Raw genomic sequence first — 16,687 nt, 5'->3', positions numbered from 1 at the left:
CATTTCTGTAAGTGATATGTCTCAAAAACCGTGGTAAAATGTAAGTCAGGGTGAGCCACACTGGGTGGCCTGAAGGCCAGATGAGGGTTTTGCAAACCATTGCTGTCCACTGCTGTCCCAGGCAGTAACCCCTTCCCTTCCTCCCTCTTCTCTTCCTCCTCACCCTGGCCCCCATTGCCCTCCCCTTTGCAGCTTTGCCCTCTGTAATGCTAACATCCAAATCTCCTGTGCCACTCACTGAAAACCTGGCTGCTGCCAAGGAAAGGAAGGGTTTGGGATAGAAAGTTTCCCCAAACTGTAGACCAAATCTTAGGCATGCTGTGCTGGATGCTGGCAGGGTTTGAGGGCACTAGGTGGTGACTTGGGAAGGGGTCCCGCTCTTCAGGTGGCTTTTGCTACTAGAAAAATGATTCCTTATCCCTCCTAAAAAAGATGACAGGCAGGACTGAAGCACATCACTGAAAGGGATCAGCCCTTGGGCTGCTGTCTAATTGTTCTGATACTTTGTAACTTCCATTCATTTAAATAATAAAGACTTTAAATTCAATGCAGATCAAAGAGAGGAATTAATATAAAAGATAGGTGACAAGTCATGAACTTCCTCAAAAGTAGTAGTTTATTAAAAGGCACGTCCAGCACGTAGATAAAATATAACATACGAAGTTCTAAAGCATCTTAAAACATAGAGTTTGAAGTGACTCTGTAGTGTCTATACATTTACATTTGTTTCCATAATAAAAATAAATGTTTATTAGCAGTACTGCAATGAATTCCTAGTGCTTTTTACCACGATACAAATAATCTCTAGCAAGAAGTTGAATGAGTTATAAAAAGGAAGCAGGCATCCACTGCAAAACTTTACTATATATTTCATTTTAAAAATCTAGTGAATTGTAAAAAAAAGTGTAATTAATACTTGCAAAGCATGACTCAGTATTTTTCAGAATCTGTAGTCCTTTAAATATATTAATTAATGTAGTTCTCTATTTTTAAGTTTAATTTAAAGATTCTTTGAGGAGACAGATGAAATACTGCAAGCTTCTCATTATTTATTATTTATTCCAGACTTATTAAATTATTTTTTAAATGTAAAGCACCATTTTATTAATATGAGAACAAAGAAAATTCACTAATTAACCTGAAAATGAAACATTGGCAAATAACTAAAACTAAATAAAGATTGAAGTCTGAAATCTTTTCACAAAACCAACTTACTTTATTTGCAAATTACAGCATATGAAATGGTTTTCTAATATTTTAGATAAAAGACTGGAAGGTTGCTTATGTTTAGGGGGAGAATAGCTATTGCTTTTTGCAATCTTCTATTGCTTTCCCTGGATTTGAACTGGACAAACTCATATATTATATTTTGAAAGGTTCTTACTGTAAGGTTAGACTTCAGGAGCTAGCAATGATTCATGGAATGTTTTTACAGATAGCCTCACAAGATATTTGCCACTGCTTATACCTTTCCCATGCATCCTATTTCAAACAAAAAAATACTCTTCTATTAAAAATTCACTTCATCTATTTTGTTCGCTTTCAAAATGAAACCTGCCTGCCTGCAGGCTTGTGAAGCATCCTGCAGTAGGCATCCTCTGTCAGGGGAGTTAAAAGAAACAGATAAATTTCCAGAAAGCCTCTCACAAGCAGCTTCCCTCACAGAAAATCCACGTCTGAAGCATTCCAGCTCAGGAAGGAGCTGTGCCATATCCCCTGCAATCTAGTTGGACAAGGATCTCACTTTACTAACTTATTTCTCTCTTTTTGGCAGTGCAGCCAGTCAAAGGTATTGCCCTCACTGCAGCTTAAGTTCCTATCAATGCTATTTGTAGTATAAGCCACTTTTCACCCCATGCTGAGAAATTACAGAATGTCGAGTCCACTGCTTTACAGATGGATAAATTACAGCTCAGTCTTTATTAGTGCTCTTCCTACAGAAAATCAACCAGCTCAAAATCCCTTGAACAGTAAGAGTTGATCCACAACATATTCTGCCCTCCAGATGTGCCAAACGGGGTAAGAAAAAAACAAATGTGTTTAAAAAGGTGTCCAGAGCAATCTCTCAAATTTGGAGATTCCCCCTGGGGCAGAGTGTGGGTACAGTGAGTCAGCCCAACAGATCCTGTTTCAGGGCTGCAATCTAAAGACAGTTAAATTGTAACAAAGCACTTTGAAAGGGGATTTTTGCCCTTTCAGCTACCACAATACAACTATTTTTCATAAAATCCTGTTTTTAAACCTGACCCAAATAGAAGAAGAATTTGCACTGGGCTTTGAATCTTTCCCCGTGTCTAACATGCCTCTGCATTTACTATTTGTTAGCTAACAGTGCACCAAGCTGCAAACCTCAGCTATGAAACATCAGTTACAGAACAGTTTGACTGGAATCAAAAGGATTTACTTACATAAAGCCTGCTCTCCAGTGAAAGAGAAATCAAGACAGAAGCACTGAATTTGTTTGTTTGGGGTTTTTTTTTTAATGTACTGTGTTCTTTGCAGCGCTCACCACTAAACTTTTTCTGGATATTACCTGTTTTAAGTTTGTCCTACTAAATGCCAGCTCATTCCTTATGCTAATATAAATGGCTTTTGCTCCAGCATCATATTCCTCCTTAATACCATAAAAAGGAGTGGTATTATTTTGGTATTTCAGTTCATGGAAAAATAATGGTTCCAGTTCTGGAAGAAAACAAAATGAAACACAGGTGCAATCCGTTTTTAAAAATAGATTCTAAGTAGAATGAGATACACAACTTATCAGGCAGCTCAATCAGCATAATTATGGTAATATATTTTTGTATTTCTGTAAACTTTCTCAGAGGCACTGGCTAATTTAAAGCCCTGCAGATAACCTGATCAATAAACACAGTTAATCCCTCTCCTGCTTGGTAACCCTGGCACCAGGACTTACTGAGTTTGCCATAAGCTAATTTTTTTTTTCTCAAAATTGAGCAATCTAGCCAGACTTTGTCTATGTGTGGATTCAAACTGTACTGACACTAGTTATTCCCCATGACCTTTAATCTCTACTAGTACACCCTTCAGCATCCAGGTGGTTAGTTATTTGATACACCTTGTGAGAAGTACCACCTCTCACAGGAGCTACTGGCTTTTCCATGTCCTTTCCCTTTAGTGCCTTCTCAGACATGAAAGCCAGACAAAGTAATCCTCAGAAAGCAGAATATTTTCTCATCTTGTTCCTGGCAGCTGTGTTTCACCTGGCTTGTGTTCTCTAAGACAGGAGATAAGGACCAGTGATGGTCAGCACCTGAACCAAGTCTGCCTCCCCCTTCCTTTGACTGATATTCAGCCTGTTGTAGAAACGACCCAGTTTTAGCAATGCTGTGGCAAATGGCCATGTTGTTGTAAACAGACCAGTTATGTGTCAGTGGAATGTTCTTTCCAGGCATTTTCAGTCATGCTAATGGCTTAGCAAAATACTGAGACCTGCTGAATCTAATGCTAATAGAAAAGTGCTTTTCAGGAGCTAGGCTGAGATACCACAGCAGCTTGTCATCCCCACTTCCTTTGTGTATACAGAACTAACCAGCTCAGACCTTTCAACAAACTTCTATTATTCTATTTAGAAATTCTTTGGTTTAGATAGTAAAAGTTTCATTAATTTCTATATTTTTAAAATAAAATTTCTCCTTTCAACAAAGTTTTTTTACTGTTATTGAGAATTAGCAATACAGTTTTTAAAACCCCTCAAGCCATTGTTTCCTCTAGCAGTAAATATAATACTTAAAATTATTTTAATGACTGCAAAGTTGGCAGAAATTTTATTTTACTTTATTTTAAATGACTCTTAGACATGATACCAATGTCTAAAGATATCTCTTCCTATTTCCATTATGTGTTTTGGCTTAAGGAGAGCAAAGTCCTGATATCATTTGACTTACTTTCCACTAGTGCCTAAGATTATAGCCAAAGGAAAAATCAATAGGATTGTTATCAAGAATACAAGAAAAAACTATTGAAAAGAGCATATAAATAAATAAAGGTTTTTAAACAATCTTTAACAAGGTAATTTACCTGCAGGGACATTTTGCTAAAACATGAGAGTTGGCTAAGGTACAAAATCCACACAACTACAGAACTCTGTCCTCCCTGTGCAATGTAGATTCTGTTTTCTCAAGGTGATGAGATTTAGTCTCATTATAGGAGTAAATTCCTCATTGTTGTAAGATATAAAAAAACTCCTTTGCCCTCCATATTCTGGTGAACAACTTTTTCTTCTTGCTAATAATTTGATACTGTTTATCTAGAATGTGATTACATAAAATATAATTAGGACAATAATGACAAGATCAGATTAAAATAAGATTACTTCTAATGCAATGAGCACAGCTGCTTGGTTACATTCCCACTCTACCCATTCATCTTGTACTCAAACCGTTTTCTGTCTCAAGTGATACTGCCAGCAGGAAGATACCCACACAACTAAAATACTGCCCTAGTTCACATTCTGCTAGGTTTAGTGCTAAACTAAATACTATCACCAGTTCAATTTTCATCATTCATATTGCAATTGTGTTTATTTTGGTTGGTTTTTTAAGCATCACCTTTTAGGATTGTAGGATTCTCAGATTTCATTTAAGTAAAGTGAAGAGGTTTTCTAACATTCCAGGTATAAACTGGAAAACTCCAAGACTCAAAAAAGAAAAACCAAATCAGTACGTGGGGTGAAAAAAGGCATAGGATTAAAGTCCTTTTCATGATTTGACTCATGGGCATTGAACCTGTGAAACTGGCTTTGCTGCACACTCTGTACTAGCAATTCAAGATGATATACATCAGTTAGAAGTAATTTTTATAATCTGAAAGGCCCACAATTTAAAAGCTAGTGCTGCAAACAAGCTGCAACAACTATAGGGTAAAGAAAAAAAAAGACACTGAAAAATTTTTTAAATGTTTGAACAACATGTCTGAAAATTTTATGCCTGAAAATTCACAAAGTCTTCATGCAAGATCTTTGTACTGCTGAAATCTAATCATGTTCTATCATCAGATTTTTTGTAGCAGAACAAGTCATTCCTCTGTGCTGCATTAGAAAGAAGCCAAGCTTTCTGCAAGCTAAACTGTGGTTTAGTTTTACTAGTGCAATGCATCACCCTAGGACTGGCATCCGAATGAGGACAAGAACTGTGCTTTCATACAAAGAGGACTAGTTCCCCCTCCAGTCTGTTTAAAATATTGTTCACAGCTTCGAGCACACACTAGAGTTACAGAGCCTACTTTTCCTCACAGGATCTGATGTAAATGATACAAAGTCTAGGTCGGTATGCTCAATGTTTGGTGACTTGATTCCACATCACAGTAACTTGATTAGTTACAAGAATGACCACCTTTCACTTTGCCAGCACTCCTTGTTCTCAGCCTGCCAATTGCCCTTGTGCTTTGGAGAACTGTTATTAAAAAACCCAGCAAGCTTCCCTGCATCGGTCCCTTGTTGTTCCTCAGAGTTTGGCTCTGCTGTGGGCTACACTTGGCCTGTGACTGCTCACACCAACAAGCCACAAATCATTTCTTATACCTGCAGCATAGCAGTCTCATTGCACCCCAAAGCTCTTATCTTCGCAGTCTGCTTGCTCCCGCACTGGTATTCATGATGTGAAACCCCCAGGGATTTATTTTAAAGGTCCTCAGCAGAATGTGTTTACCATTGAGACCCCAAGTGTATCATCCTGGCTGAAAAGGCACAGAAGAAGAATGTTAACACAGTAGCAGATTAGAGGGTTTGTCACTGTGATGGAAGTTATTCCATACAGCAGTTCTCTCACCACAGGAGAGAGCTAGGCAAGAACTGTAAGAAAAGATTCATCAGAATGAAAAGTGTTCCCAGGAACACAGTTTTTTGACAGACTCTGCTCACAGGAAAAGCTCCTCAGCCTGAGGGTGGCAGATCTTAGCAAGACTGATGACAAGAACCATGTAGTTATGACACATACCTAGAATACAAGAGCTCTTTGGGCATGGCAACCAAAAGGTGGCCACCATATAATGTGAAAGACTTCCAAATACATCTTGGCAAGACATGGGGAAAATTTTACATAACAAAATATTTTGATTTGTTTTTCAGAAAAAACCTCTTCCTATTTCTATACTAAAGATTGAGTTTAAAATGGGGACAGAAAATTTGAGCCATGGAAGAGGAGAAACCCACCTTTTCCATGGAAAGAACAAGAACATATCAAGTATATGTCATATCAAGGAACCATCCACTCTGCCTCATGTTCTTGGTGCCTTCTATTTCTCAATGGCTCTGCTACTCATTTCTGCCAGGATGTTACAGACAGACAGAACTGAGTGTGTAACACTGGGAGTTTAGATGCAACAAATAAGCTGGTCAGGGCCCCAGAGTTTATAAGAAAGGACAGAACATCTTGAAAGTACAACAAAGCAGTTAAGTCACAAGGAAAACAACATTATTTTATGTTGTTTCTATTTCAGCCTGGGCAAAGCTAGATTACAGCAAGTCTTGACAACCCTCCTTGTTCAAGCACAGGTCTTGGCTTTAATCAACAAATAAGCTTGGGAAAGAATTAAAACTTTTAATTTGTTGACTAAGGGTGAGTCTATGTCCTTGTTTCTCTCTTACTGCTTTCCTATTTTTCTCATCCTGTGTGTTTCTTCTATTAAATACTTTACCTTTGGGCTGAAGAATGGATACTGAGGGTCTTAGTCCCTCTTTCTGTTTAGAAGACTACTGAAACAGAAAAAGCAATGTCCTGTGCTAATACCCAACTACAGGAATTCAGCAGGCAGTCTCTAAGCCATTAATCTGAATGTAATCCAGCTATACTTTTGAGCAGCACAACAAAGGCAAAGCAGGGTTATTCATCCTCACTGATACATGTGCATTTATCTGAGTATTAGCTGGGAAATTATATAAGTTCCTATATAAGAGCACTCTTTCCTGAATGGTAGAAATCCATACGTAAAAAGATTGGGAGATTGTTGTGCACTTTGATTTACTTTATTGAGTAATCATCTGATAGCTACAATGGTGAACTGGAAGTTTAGAAATAAAATAAAATAAAATAAAATAAAATAAAATAAAATAAAATAAAATAAAATAAAATAAAATAAAATAAAATAAAATAAAATAAAATAAAGAAATAAAAAGAAAATTAAAGAAAAAAAAAGAAGAAAAAGGAAAACCAACCCCTTTATAAAAAAATTCCACATCGTATTTCCCCATATTTTGGGAAACAGGCTGAAGAAAACATTCTACACTGTAGAAGACACACATAACTGCTGATACCCATGTTTTGACATTGGAACTGCAAGTCTGAAGTATATAGTTCTAAAGCCTCAGCCAAAAGAGGCTTAATAATAATAGCATGGATACATCACCGCTGTGAAGATGTTAACACATTAAGGATTCTGGGATACCAATCTGGTATAATCAACAATATACTGGGTTCCTGTGAAAGATGTGGCATTTCTTCTTAAGGTCAGCTTTTAGAGAACTTTGAAAAACAATGTTCTAGACTGATTACTTACAGTACTCCTTTGCTTGCAGAAAAGCAGGAGAGTAGTTCAATAAAAACTGAATACATGATCATTTTTCTGACTGGATTTGATTAGTTGCATAACTTTAGCAAGATTATCACAGTGTGTGATCTAGTTAAGCTTTTAGGATTATATGAACACCAGCACCAAATTAATCTTAGAATCAGACAACTGAGATACTTGTAAACTCTCATATGTCTCTGACCACTTATGAAGTCTCTCCCGGTCCCACTGCTTCAGAAAGCATTTGATAGTTAGTGCAGCATTTTATTGACAAAGCAACACAATCTGGATAGAGTCCTCACTTCTCTCTCTTGCAAGAATAGCATGCCACCTTGTTGAACCTCCAAGGATGCAAAGTGGGATTATTTTACATAAAGTCTCCCTTTGTAGCATCTGAAATAAAAACCTTTCCCCTAGAACTGCCACTGTTTTGATAGTGAATTCCATGCTGAGTTGTACAACTGGTTACTCAGTTCTTTGGCTGATTTTAAGAATTGCATTCAAAAGTTACTCTGTGCTAGAGGCATTTAGAAAATATATTTATACCTGGTATTGATACTCTTTCAAGTACTCTTTTAGTCTTGTTGGTAATGGCAGCTCCCAGATCTGATTTGTGCTCTTGTTTATAGCTATTCTGCAGCGGTGTTGCAGAGATGGAGCAGATGTATAGAGGGGTTTGTTCAAGTAAAGATGAACTGTTCCATTTGAAGGTGTTTCAGTTCTATCCTTGCACATGAGAACATAGTACTCAATCAAATGCACAACGCTGTTGAACTGCTTAAGTCTAGATCTGACACAAGTGATAGAGTCCAGTCTAAACTTGCCATCTTGATATTCTATACGTAGATTGGTCGGTCCCGCTGACGTTTTTACTGATATAGTCAGTAGATACTCTGAGTGCGAACTATCCCTAACCAAAAAGGTCCCTTCGGGGGCATCCTGTAACCTTTCTTTGGCTTCAGCAACAGTCATGTTGCCCCAGTACCATCCTGTTAAAAGATGAGAAAAAGAAGGGATTTGTTTATTCCTGTTTGTTTGAAAAGCTGCTCTCTAGCTGATATACTTCTAGTCACCCATTTCTTTTGTTGTTTGAAAGCTAAAGTCCTGCAGGCACAGTAAATTTTTATTTGCTATTTAAATTCATTTGTTTTACAATGCATCTCGTTTTGACAGAGCTTTCCAGGTCACTTTTTATTTACCCATGTAGGCATAGACATGCACAAACGTTCCCGCAGCGTCCTGCGGGGCCGAGAGCGGAGCCGCCGACCCGGCGGGCCGCCCCTGAAGCGGCAGGGGCGCGTCCCGCGGCTCCCCGCTGCTCTGCCGCCGGGAGAGCAAGGCACGGGCTGGCAGCCCGCACAACGCCCGCTATGGGGAACTCGGAGCAGGCTGCTGCTGAAATGAGCTTTCTCAAGCGATCGAAAGCTAAGGGATAAGAAAACAACTTCGGCGAGGTAGCTGCGGTCCTGACGCGGCTGCGATGAAGACAAAAAGCCCTTCCCTCCTCCCGCAAGCAAGCTCCGCGTCCTGCGGGGCCGGGCGAGCCGCCGCCGCGCCGCCGAGGGGAGCGCAGGTACGCGGGGCCGAGGGGATGCGGCCGCCCCGGCCGGCGGCAGCGCCCGGCCCTCGCCCGGCCGCAGATCCCGGGCTGCCGCTGGGGCGCGGCGCTGCCGGCGCTTTCGCTTCGGCCGCCGCAGTCCGCGTAGGGTCGGAGTCGTCGCCGCCCCTCTCCGCCGGGGGAACGCGACCTCGCAGCGCCGGGCGGCGATGGCCAGGCGTCGCACCGCCGCCCGGTTCCCCTCGGCCCGGTGGGGATCCCCGCCGCGCCGCTCTGCCTTCCCCCCGGACAGCGCCGCGCCCCGGGCGCTTTCCCCTTCCCGGCCGCCCGGGCTTACCTGCCCGCCGCAGCTCCTCCATAGCCGCGGCCAGCTGCTCCGCCTCACGGCACTCCTCGGCAACGGGCGCCGCCGCCCCGGGGCGCCCCCAGCGCTCCCCGGAGCTCTCCGCGCTCTCCAGGGACTCGGCGGAGCGCAGGGTCATGGGCGGCGGCGGCGGGCGCGGCCCCGCTCGCCCGCAGGTCGGGGGCTGCCGGCAGGAGAGGGCTCCGCTTGGCCGCCGCGGAGCTCAGCGCCGCGCTGGGCGCATGGTCCCGGCCCCCGGCCCGGGCGCCGCCTGCGAGCGGAGAGAGAGCGTGGTTAGCGGCGAGCCCCGCGAGAGGCGCTCCCGACGCAGAGCGTGTTTCTGGCGATCCCGCTTCGGAACTTCCCAGCATCCAGAGGAGGGACGCGAGGCGAGAGATCACCTCCCGGCGGAGCGGGGGAGGGACATCTCCTCCCCCCGCCACCCAGCCTGTCCTCGGCTCCTCTCCGCCGGGGACTCGGCGGAGGCGGCGTCCCGAGACGGTGGTCTCGCTTTGTCGCAAAGGCGAACCCGCTGATACCCCGCTCCCTCGGCCGGGGCAGGCGAGCCCGGCCGGCAGCTCTGGGACTTTTGGGACGGGAGGAGGTCGTGGGGGAGAGCAGAGCGCGTAAAGGTATGGGAGAGGAGAGGTAACCAGCAGGGCAGTGGTCCCAGCCCCGGCGCTGCCCGGGTTCCACGCTGCGGTGCGTACGGACTCCTTCCAGTAAGGTCATCCGCGAAGTCGTACCTGTAGGAACGGGAACGGAAGCCCGGCGTGGGCCATGCTCCCGGGATGGGAGACCTCCTCTCGGGCAGCGGAGTACCCGAGAAGCTGCGGAGCCAGTGCGCCGGCAGTGCCGGCTCCGGGGGCTCGCCGGCCGCTTGGGAACGGAAGGGGCAGCGCGGTGGAGGACGCGCTATAATTAGCGCGGAGCAGGAAATATGCTTTTCCCGCTCCATTAAATGCTGATATTAGGGAGGGGAAAAAAAATCTTTCCTCTTGGCCGAAGCTAACGAGAGGGACAAAAAGAGCCTCTTCTCTCCTGGTGCACCGCCACATCAGGAGCGACACAAAGCCGGGCAGTACCAGAGAGGGGGAGCCTAGCTGGCTTGGCTGGAGCGAAGGGACGGGGCTTGCGGGAAGACCGGGAGCCCCCCGCCGGTGCTTGCGAACCGGGCAGTCTCTGCTTGCGGGTGCGCAGCACCCGCCAGGTGAGGGGGTTATGCTGAGGTGGTTCCTCCCCCAACAAGTTCCGCGGCGGAGCTCAGAAACTTTTCTAAATTAAACTCTAGTGACAACTGATAGCGTGTTCTGACGGGTTTCTATCCCCATAGATGTAGGCAGACTCGCGGGAACCCCTCGACAAAGCCCATCCCTCCTTCCCCGGCGCCGAGCTCCCGGCTCGGTGGCCGGGCGCAGGTGCGCCTGTCACCGGGAGAGGCTGCGGGCGTGGGGCCGACGGGCGCAGGTGGGAGCAGCCCTGCCAGCGGTGTCCGGGCGCGACCCCTTGTGAAAGGAGGCTCCGGCAGCGCCGAGCCGCGAAGCGCCGCCGCCGCGGGAGCTCGGTGGGGACGGAAGGCTGGCGAGGCGGTGGCGGCTGGCTGCAGCCGGGCGTCCCCCGGCCGAGGCGAGGAGAGCCGGAGCAGCCCGCCGCCGGCTGCGGGGAGCCTCCATCCCGGCGGTCGGCAGCGCCGTACCGGGAGCGGGGCGGCGGGCTGTCGGCTCTCCAAGCGACGCACGGCATCGTGCGGAGGGGGGCGACGACAAGGGGACTCACCCGGGCTCGGCGGGACGGGGCTGGGGCCGCCGCTGCCGCCGCCTGGAGGTGGGGCGGTCAGGTTGTTCTGGCTCCCGGCGGCGTCGGGGGGCCGAGGGGACACGGCACCCGCCGCCGGGGAGAAGCGTCGAGGCTGTGCCGGGGCGGACAGAGGCTGCCGGAGGAAGATGGTGCTCCTGGGGAAACAACACCCTCCTCTCCCCCGCCTCTCCCCGGCGCGGGCGGTCTGCTCAACTTTGATTGCGAGGCGAGGGCATCCTGCCCCCGCCGCTCCCCCCTCCCGGGATGGTTACATACAAAGGCTGCTTTCCAGGAACTTTCCAGGAACCGCATCATGTGACAGGACCCGCTCCGGCGCCTCCGCCGCGATCGCGGCCAGCCGGGGCCGACGCACCGAGCCGCCGCCCCTGTCACGCCGGGGCAGCGGCCGCCGAACGCTGCCCCGCGGCCCCCCCGCCTCCTCCCCCTGCGCCCGCGGAGCCGCGGGCGACGCGCAGGTCAGTGCCCGGGGCTGCGGGGGGACCGGGCCGGCGGGGCCGCGCGGGGCGCCCCGCGGGCGCGGCGGGACCCCGGAGGGAGCGGGGCGAGCGCGGCCGCCCGTGCCGGGGCCGGAGGGGCGAGGGGCGCCCGGCCCGCCCGGCGCCGGCAGCCGCGGGCACCTGAGCGCGCCGGCGGGGCCCGCCCGCGGGGCCGGGAGCGCTCGGGGGCCGGTGCCAGGAGCTCCCTGCCAGGGACTCGCGGCGGCCGAAGCTCCTGGGACACCCCACCCTGGTCTCCACCCCCCTTCACCCTCCGGCGCTAAATACCTCGTTGCTACAAACAGCCATTGCCCGCCGATGCGCGCGCCGATTTCCTCCCCCTCCCCCCCCTTTTTTTAAATTATTATTCTTTTTTTTTTAATAATCACGAAGCTGTTTTTCGGCGTAAAGATGGTTGATTGCGCCCTGGGTGCTGCTCGGTAACCAGCCACCTTTCGCCGCTGCCCCGGCGGCCCCGAGCCGACTTTAGAAAGAGACACACACAGAGGGGAAAAGGGTTAAAAAAAAAAAAAAAAAGGAGAGAAAAGAAAAGAGGGAAAACAAAGCAAAAGTAGCCGTAATAGTCTCACTCCAGCCCTTGGCTGCAGGTTAGGGCTCCCTGCAAATTGTACGGGGGTATCTGGGAGGGAGAATTGACGGCAGAAGGATTACGGGGTGTCTTTTTAAAGATTTCAGGAAAGAAGCCCAAACCTACAGCATAATAAAAGATAGTATCTTTAAAAATCGGGGCGAGAGGGGCGAGGGAGCCTTTGTTATCAGAGGGGAAATGAATATGTATGAGGCTGCCCTGTCTGGCTGAGGGAGCGGAGCAGCTCCCCTGCACAGAGAGAGCGCCCAGGCTGAGACGCTGCCTTGGGTCGCACTCCCCAGTACCGCCTGAAATGCAACGTTTCTTAAAAAATTAAAAAAAAAAAAAAAAAAAAGGACTGGGGAAGGGTTGCAAATCCTGAAGGATTTTGTAACAGTTATTGCTTATAATTCTTAAGCATCAGAGGATAAGAGAATTAATAGTTATCTTAAAAATTAAGTTCTGTATTTAGTGATTAAGTAAATTCATCTGAGAAAAAAAAATCTACTTTGTTAAGTGAAATATTGGCCAGCATGATTTCATCTATTTGTAATGCCTGGGTGCTTTTGAAATTAATTTATTCAGTTTATGAAAAAAAGGTGGTTTTAATCACTGGCAGCAGCACAGATTTAAAATGAGGTCTGAGGAACAAACACGGGCTTTCTTAAGCATTCTCAGAAATGGTTTAAAACAATTTAGGTCTTGAAGGTCATTCTTGTTCCTGTTTTTGTCTGTGAAGTTCAGATAGCCTCAGATCCAGGCTCCAGTGACAGTTGTGGAATTCCCACTAACTTTTTTCGTTGGATTGATAAGAAGAGGGGAGAGAATGGGTTTGTGCCCCTAGAAATTTAGTTGACAGTTCAGCTACCTATGACATAAAATCTTGCAAAAAACCTCCATTACTTTTCAGAATGGCACTGACTTCACTATGTTCAGGAGAACAATAAGAAATTAATATGGATCTATTTTTATTACTAAAATAATTCTGTATATGTAGGTACACAGCTTTTGCTCCAAAAGTATTTTGTTCTGATATCATAGTGTTCAAATTAAGGCTGTTTCTTTGAAGTTCATTAATGCATCTTGGAGAAAAGGAATACGTCTTGTCTAGATGCAAAGCTGCTTTTTTCCAGCTTTGCTGTAGTTCTCTTTCCCTGTGTTATTTTATTAATGGGATTTTTATGTGGATAGTATCTCAAGACTTCCTTTGCTTCTGCTGTTTATTCGTCACTTGAAGTCATAATAATTTGTTTCTAAAACCACAGCTGGCTGCTATAAAGGCAGAGGGAGGAAGACCACGATTTATGTGGTGAATGAGAAACAAGAACAGAAGAATGTAATAAATGTTTGTTACTTAAAACTTCAGATATTGTTATGAGAAAGGTAGCATAAATATTAAATAGGCAGTATATCAGCAGGATCTTTCCTAAACAGAGTTCTGTTAAATTTTTTTTTCATGAGAACCTAATGTCTCTTAAAAATAGCACTAAATATCTGATAAACTTACAAGAGTAATGAAATTCCAACTTAAAAACTGCAAATGGATCTTTAAATGACAATCCTGGCACCTCACAGGAGTGCTCTGGTTTACAGTCACCTTTATTCTCTGGCTTGAGACATCTGAAAGTGCTATGGGCTCCGTGGGCTATGTTTGTATTTTACTGTTTCTTTCTACAATGTTACTTGCTCTTTTTCTGCTCTGTCTGCCTAAGTCTTCCATACAGTCACAAGAGAGAAAAGAAATAACTGTAAGGGTAAGAAAAGGTGACTAAATGAAATTACTTTTGGGACTATGGGCTGTACGTAGTGCGTGAAACTATTTAAAGCTACTTTTTAGTTTTTTGGCACTGGGATATTTAATACAGGTTTGGTCTGCCTCAAGAGTTTTACTTTATAAAAATCAGAATAGAGTAGGAGAAAGATGTGAAATAAAGAAAGAGAAAAGAAGGAGCAGACTCAGAAAACTTAGTTTTCCAAAATAGGGTTTTTTAATCTGCCATGTAACAAACAGGAATTCTTCTAAACAGTCACTAATACAAAAACTATATACAAGTGAGGATTTAAAAAATTTTTGTGCCATTCAAACCAAATGCTTTATTTATTTTTAATCTGCTGTTTTGGGGTAGCAATTCTAGGAGAAATATTGCTGTACATATATAAATATGAATGCTTCTGAACCAGTTTTAGACGCATATCATCCAACTGAAGATGAAAGGCACAACTTAAGCAATCTCTATTTTTTTTCTGATACAACTATTCATGAATGTTGGTTCTGACTGTATATTATCCATATAGTAGATATTTTTAATCTTGTTTTGTATTAGTAGTGAAAATATGAACATTAAGGGTTCTTGAAAATCACAAGCAGAATATATTGTTTGAGCTCAAATGCACTCAATTGCATATGCCTAAGACAGGGAAGGATGAGTAAATTTATTTTTTATTTTTCCTTTAGGCAAAAATCCCTTTCATGACCAAGGAAGGAGGCAACAACATTTTTACAGCCCTGAGAAGTGCCTGTTACTAGAAATGATTTTCACTTTGTTCCTGAAAAGCACGCCAAGTTTACTGGTGAGCTCGTACACTGATTTATTTATATAATATGATGTGAGCAGAGGGGGGTAATGTGATTTTGACTCAGCTGATTTTGCTAAATTTGCTCTTATTCACTGAAAACATTTACTGATCTATTAAGACAGATTTACCTAGCTACCTGGAAGAATAGAAGGGGCCTTTCCCTGCTCTCTTCATGCTTAACTTCCCAAAGATGCAGCACAGAATATCTGTTATCCATGCACACCATTTGGTCAGTTAAAATCCCCTTCAGTTAAAAGGACAGCTATTGCTTATCACATAGCTCTACTTACTGAACGTATTTTGACAACTGTTTACCTGAACTAGTCTAAACAACAATGTACAGCTGCCATGGTTTCCCTGTCCTGGGATTGCAGTCTGGTTCTTGAGCAGAGAAATGGGAATATTGAGGCTTTGGCTCCAGCAGATTGGAATGTGTTAATTGTAACTCCACAGCACGAGAAAGGTCTGCAATGTGAACTCTTTGAGGATTTCTCACTTAGCAGTTAAGAGAAAGGTTTGCTTATTTCACAACGAGTTCCTAAAACATAATAAATAAAACATAGGGAAAACAAGTATTTCAGTGCATGGGATCATCCTGCCCTTTCCAACTGCCTGAGGTACAGCATGTTTTGATGAAATAGATTAAGATTTATACCAAACAGTTTTACTCTTTACCAGCTGCCACCTTATTTCCTGCTATTTTTATTTATTCACGTGTGAATGCTTTGCTTTTCTTATTATACATTTGGTAAAGGAGAATAATAAAAGAATTCAGTGAATAATTTCTATAAATCAGGGGTGCTCTAAAAGGAAAGAAGCACTTGTGATTTAAAAGCAAACATCAAAAGATGGCATCAAGGGAGTAATACTTTGAAATAACATCTGGATTCTTTTCTTTCAGAGACAGTTGATAAAAAGAAGGATCATTCCCTTTGGTTCAGTGGATAGGTAGACAGATAATCACTGTCAAGCACAAAACTGACCATAAAAAGGTGGCATTCAAGTCCATCTCTCATCTCATCCTGTGCTATCTACTGTCTATAAGTAAAGGCCTAACCTGCATTGAGTAAAAGGTTACCTAGCCACTTGGGATCTTCAATGAAAAAAATTAAATGTAGTGCTTGCTTAGTTTCTCCAATTTACTATTTACAATTTAAGGTAAAACCAAATTAACATAAAAATACTTTCAAAAGGCATGTAAAGGAAAAGTAGAATGTGGTGACACAGGGTACTAAGTATAAAAAACAAGGAGAATTTACACAGCAGTTTTTACTTTATGCTATGCTAGGCTTCCTTATAAATACCAGAATTCCGGTCTATCACTGTGTTATTTTGTGAATTATCAAGTTTCACTCTGACTAAAAGTAGCCAAATATTGGTGAAAGTTATTGGAGAATAAGTTGTAAATATACATGCTTTGGTAGCATTTTCTTCTCATTCATGCTTCCTTCCCACGAACAAGGTAGAAAAAAGGAAAGGACCAATTTTGGTACAGTCTTCAAACAACTACAAGGAGAATATTTGATATGGATTTTAATATTCAGATTATAGCATAAAATGCTGTGACTGTAATATTTATTTACCTTGTTTTTTTGACTGAGAAAGTGCATATAGGTATATATGTGCACTACACCTATGCACACACACGTTCAGAACCATGCTCCTTGAAGTTTTGGATTTTTAGAGAAACATACACTCTTGGGTTTAGTTTTTTTTTTTAGAAAAATCCTAGAGATAGCACAGCTGAAAGCACTGTGAAATCTTGCATTCTTGTCCTAGATGCTGCCAGAAAAAACAAGCCT

The 16,687-nt window shown here is 44.2% G+C and overlaps 1 protein-coding gene across 1 annotated transcript; it reads right to left on the bottom strand.

Moving 5' to 3' along the window:
- Window positions 1–593: 593 nt before the first annotated feature.
- SOCS2 (suppressor of cytokine signaling 2) lies at window positions 594–10,295 on the bottom strand. Its single transcript, XM_059473210.1, has 3 exons — window positions 10,172–10,295; window positions 9,420–9,696; window positions 594–8,513 (listed from the first exon to the last, which is right to left on the bottom strand). The coding sequence occupies exons 2-3, from the start codon at window positions 9,562–9,564 to the stop codon at window positions 8,065–8,067; spliced, it is 594 nt and encodes a 197-aa protein (XP_059329193.1). The 5' UTR covers window positions 9,565–9,696; window positions 10,172–10,295; the 3' UTR covers window positions 594–8,064.
- Between the last annotated feature and the right edge of the window lie 6,392 nt (window positions 10,296–16,687).

The sequence above is a fragment of the Ammospiza nelsoni genome, chromosome 5 (genome assembly GCF_027579445.1).
Source record: "Ammospiza nelsoni isolate bAmmNel1 chromosome 5, bAmmNel1.pri, whole genome shotgun sequence".
Classification (NCBI taxonomy): Eukaryota; Metazoa; Chordata; class Aves; order Passeriformes; family Passerellidae; genus Ammospiza; species Ammospiza nelsoni.
The sequence above is the reverse complement of the archived record's forward strand: the minus strand, read 5'-3'. Positions and strand labels throughout refer to the sequence as shown.

Coding starts and splice junctions, on each gene's coding strand:
- SOCS2 (XM_059473210.1), bottom strand. CDS start 9,564: ATGACCCTGCGCTCCGCCGAGTCCCTGGAGAGCGCGGAGAGCTCCGGG. Junction 8,514..9,419: donor GGAGGAGCTGCGGCGGGCAG/GTAAGCCCGGGC, acceptor ATCTTTTAACAG/GATGGTACTGGGGCAACATG.